At 35.1% G+C, this 5,681-nt stretch overlaps 1 protein-coding gene across 2 annotated transcripts in view; it reads right to left on the minus strand.

Annotated features, from left to right (window-relative positions):
* Nucleotides 1-4,337: 4,337 nt before the first annotated feature.
* The window catches only part of NPF (neuropeptide F), a 75,427-nt gene continuing 74,083 nt past the window's right edge, over nt 4,338-5,681 (minus strand). For both annotated transcript variants that reach the window (XM_068376345.1, XM_068376346.1), the window contains one exon: nt 4,338-4,641. In XM_068376345.1, the coding sequence (XP_068232446.1) occupies nt 4,594-4,641 (48 nt within the window). In that variant the 3' untranslated portion in view covers nt 4,338-4,593. The remainder of the gene's footprint in view (nt 4,642-5,681) is intronic.

Here is a 5,681-nt window from a genome sequence, read left to right on the forward strand (position 1 = left end):
TGATGAATAGTGTTAGTTTACGATAGTGTCTGTTCAATTTTCATAAGAAAACGGACATTCGCGATTAAAATATCTCTATGTATATATATTTTGATTGACCTTTTACTATTGATATTGTTTTAATGATCAGTATCAGTATAAGTTACCATATTCAGAATCGTGAATCACAAAAATATTACATATATATAAGATAAATCATTAGAAGTCGTCGTTGCAAACGTTTGGACACAATTCTCAATAAATACCCCTTTTTTCGTCATTTCAAGTTGAATAAATGATTCTTGTAAAACTACCTTAATTGATATGCTAACAATGTAACTGATTTTCACAATTAAGTTTTGTATTGAATAATTATATCTATTGAGATCTTGCCACTCTTGGAGCACTTGTTGCTAAGCAGTGTTTGAGTGATTAGTCATGTCATCTTTGTAAAAGAATTCTTCACATATTCATCATCATCATCATCTCCTACGCTTCTTGACGCAAAGTGCCTCGGTTAGATTTCGCCAGTCATCTCTATCTTGAGCTTTTAATTCAATCCTTCTCCACTCATCCTCAACTTCAAGCTTCATAGTCTTCAGCCATGTACGCCTAGTCTTCCAACTCTTCTAGTGCCTTGTGGAGCCCATTTAAAGGTTTAGTGAACTAATCTCTCCAGGGGAGTGCGAAAAGCATGCCCAAATCATCTTCTACCCCTCACCATGATCTTGTCCACACATGGAACTTGAATAATCTCTCTTATAGTTTCATTTCTAATCATGTCCTGCCATTTGACCACCAATATCCTTCTGAGGCTTTGTTCTCGAATGAACTAAATCTGTTGGAGATTCTTTCAATGTCATGCCATGACTCATGTCCATCCAATAATCCCAATTTCATTAAACTGATATATAGACTGGTTTTCATATGTAATTTCAGGGGATTAGATTTACAGATTTTATTTAATCTAGCTATTGCCTGATTTTCTTTTTTCAGTCTTTCACTAAACTCTAATTCTAAAGACCCTGTATTGGAGATCATAGTTCATAAGTACTTAAATGATTCTACCTCATTAATCATTTCTCCTTCCAATGATATTTCATCTTCCATTGCATATTCCGTTCTCATCATCTTTGTCTATTGATCTTCAGCCCAACCTCGTGTGATATTTAATGCATTCTGGTAAGCAAGCATTGCAAATCCTGTGGTGTTCTGCTAACAAGGACAGCATCATCAGCATACTCTAGGTCTGCTAAATTCCTATCACCAATTAAGTCCAATCCTTCACCACCGTCTCTGACTGCTCTACGCATAACAAAATCCATGAGGAGGATAAACAACATAGGTGACAACACATTCCCTTGGAGTACTCCGCTGTTCACAGGGAATTCATTTGATAAGACTCCATTTACATTAACTTTGCCCTTGCTATGCTTAATCAAATTTAAATATTTAAAAGGAATTCAATAATAACACAGGACTCCCCACAAAATTGGCCGGTGCACACTATCAAAGGCTTTTTCATAGACCACAAATGACATCAAAAGTGGATTTCTATATTCTACTCATTGCTGTACAACATATCTTAAAATGAAAATTTGGTCAGTGTAAGTTCTACCTTTTCTAAATCCTGCTTGTTAATCTCTCAGATTTTCATTAATTTTTCTCTCCAGTCTTTTTAGAATAAGCATACTATATATTCATATAATAACTGACGTAAATGTTATGCCTATAGTTATTGCAGTCAGTTAAGTCTCCTTTTTTTTGTTATTTTCACCAACACCCCTAACTCCCATTCATCAGGTGTTGCCTCTTCATGTCACATTCTACAAAATAATCTAGTAAGTAGTCTGGGAGTCACTTTATTTTTGGCCAGTATCATCTCAGCAGTTATTCTATCATATCCCAGGGCTTTCCATCTCTTTATTTTTTTGAGGATAGCTTCGCCTTGAAACACACCGAATTCATTCATGGGCACCTCAAGATCTTCATCAGCTCCAGGTATATCAATCAAATTATTCCCTTCATATCTCCTATTCATAACCTCACTAAAGTGTTCCATCGAACGATGTCTTTCTTCATCTTCTGTTGCTATAAAAGAACCATCTCTTTTTTTTTATGGGTATATGCTTCTTCTTCTTTGCCCCATCGAGATTTCATTAATAATTCTATGAGCAATATTTACACCATAGCCACTTCCTGAATTCATAGCTTTGTCAGCCTCATCTGTTTAACTGTCTTAAATTCTCTCCAGTAATTCCTGGCTTTTCTTTTGACCTCACTATCAATACTGGAATGCTTAGCATGCTCTACCTTGTAATTTTATTACTTCTTCGAAAACTTTCAAGTCAATTTCTGTCGTTGTCTCCCTTTTATAGTATCTCAAGTATCCTTTTATATCCATGGCTTTCTCCTTGTAACTGCAAGTCCCAAGACTTCACCAACAACTGACTGATATGTTATTAATATTACACCATTCTTCATTAATTGTCTTCCTCGTCTCTTAAGGCCTCTAGGGCTGCTAATCAATTCCTACATTCAATTGCAAATGTTTCTCTGTTCTCATCTTCTAAAAGCTTAATTGCATCAAACCTAGGTATTCTATCTATCTTTCTGTTAGGTGCTTTCAGTTTTAATTTCAGTGTGGCAATGAAGAGCTGGTGATCACTACCAATATCTGCACTTCTACAGCTTCTTACATTTCTCAGAGTTCTTCTCTCTTTATTAATAATAATGTTATCTATCTTATTTTTGTAATTGCCACATGGTGAAGTCCATATATACTTGAGGACGTTCTTGTGGTAAAAAAAAAAAAAAGAGTACCTCCAATGACAAGATTGTTTGCTGAACAGAAACTTATGAAATGGGCTCCATTGTCATCTGCAATTTCGCCAAGACCCTCGACACCCATCACATTCTCTATCCCTTGATTATTTCTTCCAACTTTAGCATTGAAGTCACCAATCATAATTTTCATATCTCTCTCAGGGATCTCATCCATTACCCTCTGCAGTTCTTGATAGTATTCATCTTTCCTTTCGTCAGGGGAATCATTTGTTGGGGCATAGCAAACTATAAGACTCATATTGCACTGCTTTGATTTAAGCTTTGCTAGTAACAATCTACTATTTATATCTCTCCTCTCTGTTAATGCCTTTTCTGCTCTTGGTGACATCACCATTCCTACCTCTTCTCTTCCAACCCCATCCGGTCTTCCTGAGTAAATATGTATATTCCCTTGGTCTAAAGTTTCCTTACCAATCCCCTTACAACGTGTTTCACTTAGGGCCAAGATATCTAAATTATATTTTATAAATTCACTCTCCACTTGTTGTAACTTCATAATCTGATTCATGGTTCTAATTACCTATTTTCAATTTTTCTTTAGTATTTATAAACCGGGAGATTCTTAGCACCCCGCTACGCCATGGACTGGGGTCCATTCTGTCATCTTTTCTTTCCATGACTGATTAAATCCAGTAAAAGGATACATTGTGTAGATATATCAAAGTATAGCCAGTTCGTTGTGATGTGCAGTGCCTATCTAGCTAAGGCAAGTGACCCCTGCCGGTCCATACTAATTCTAGTAAGATCAACTGCCAGGCATCAGGAATATAAGCCGAAGAGACAGTTTGTCCATCGCATTAAACCCAATCCGTCACCCTGCTGCCAGTGACTATATCGAGATTTATTCGGGCATTTCCTCCACACCCAAAGCTCTCATTACTCCACCAAGTTGCTTATCCGCTTATACGAGTATAACCTTTGGCAAACAAGGATTGTTCAGGGTTTCTAAATACGTCTCATATATTGATCATCATTATCTTTAATTTCAGTCGCACATTAAACTTTAATTACAAAGTTCTCTTAACTAAAAGTATTGGGAATACTATCTGACAGGAATTATATTTCCCTGCAGTAATTTATTTTCAAGAATGATTGAAGTCTACAACTGAAATATTTTTAGCCAGTAGCTACGGAGGAGAGCTAACACATTTCAAGATCATTTTCTTGTCTAATATCTTTTGTAATTTTTTTTTTTTGGTTTCTTTTTAGATTTCAGGAGGAATAAAAATGAAATTCAATGCTGTACCACATTTAATACACAACGTGCATTTTTATTTTCATATTAGGACACTACAAAGTTTTAGTGAAGGAAGAATTATATGAAGGTTGAATAATAATGAAAGGGAAAATTGGAAAGTTGAATTCAATGTGACGCATCAGCTGGTAAGAAGGGGCTGGATCTGTCTGTCTTTTATAGTTCTAAACATCTTTACTTATGTGAAACCTCCTACCAGCTAGTGCGTCACCACGTCATTTCATACATTGATATATGTGCCATTAATAGGAGAGAGAGAGAGAGAGAGAGAGAGAGAGAGAGAGAGAGAGAGAGAGAGAGAGAGAGAGAGAGAGAGAGAGAGAGAGAGAGAGAGAGGAAAATTAGTCATGATAAGAAATATTAACTGTAAACAAAGACGAGGATTGGATAGGGAAGATAGTGGGCAGCTCGGATGACGATTGGCTCTAAGCCATATTTAGCGGTAGCTGATTGGATGAAAATTTTCGGAGGCGTCACATTGACATCAAAGAGTAGTGGTGAAGTAAGGAAATTCACCTCCTACGTGCCAAAGTCTCCATCAGTCTCTCACTGGCTTCCATCTGCAACAATGGGAAAAAAGAATATTGTTAATCTTTGAGAACATGGTAATAAAACCTGTTACATACTGTAATTGCAAGATAAGAGAAACTTTATGGAAACTGCTAAATGATAAACTTTATATATAAAGATAAGAAGATGACCTCTGATGAAAGCACAATGATTTATAGAGTTTATAGTCTGCTATTTGTTAATTTCATATCTTATATTTCATTTTTTTCAATCAGTGTGCATTGGTGTAGGGGTGTTACAGATCTATTAATCTTTCATTCAAGGAAACAAAGTTATCTGAAAGGGATAGTTGAAATTATTCACTAGAATATCAATAAATGAACATGTGATTAATAATTGATTTCTGTAAGTAAAATGGGGTAGGTATACCCAAACACTGGTTATTGGTTATAGGAATCCTATTTTTTTAGGTATTAGATTTTAAGCAAGTAAACTTTGATTATCCAATTGGCCTAAAATATTCTTTAAAATTTTAGGTTAAAATGTGTGATTAAGAATTGCGTGTTTTTTTAATATGTATATTTTTATTGGCTTACGAAATATTATGATAATTATTCGAACATTCAAATATATATGTCCTAAAAATATATGAGACAGGAAAAACATAGAATTGTGCTGACACTCACATAAAACTCCTTGCATCTCAATACGACCATATTATTAACGTTTATGCATGAGTTCCCTTTCAAGCATGTAATCAGACAAAAATGATAACTCACATACACATGCACAGACGCACATGTGCTCTTACACACATTCATATAAAGAGTGGTACTTCGGTTTACGAGATTAATTTGTTCTGGGAGTGAGCTCACGTAAACTAAAACGACTATCACACGAGAAATAAAATGACTTCACTTGATACATTCTACAATTCAAGAAATACACATATCTACTTATTTTTGAAGGTTTGCGTTGTTAATTATTGAACAATTTATAACTCCTAGCATGAGAGACGAATAAAAGATCAATGATTCAATTGGCCATCTAAATTAATTGGCAATCAAAGTGGCATAAAAACTATATGAAA

This window comes from Palaemon carinicauda, chromosome 7 (genome assembly GCF_036898095.1).
Source record: "Palaemon carinicauda isolate YSFRI2023 chromosome 7, ASM3689809v2, whole genome shotgun sequence".
NCBI lineage: Eukaryota > Metazoa > Arthropoda > Malacostraca > Decapoda > Palaemonidae > Palaemon > Palaemon carinicauda.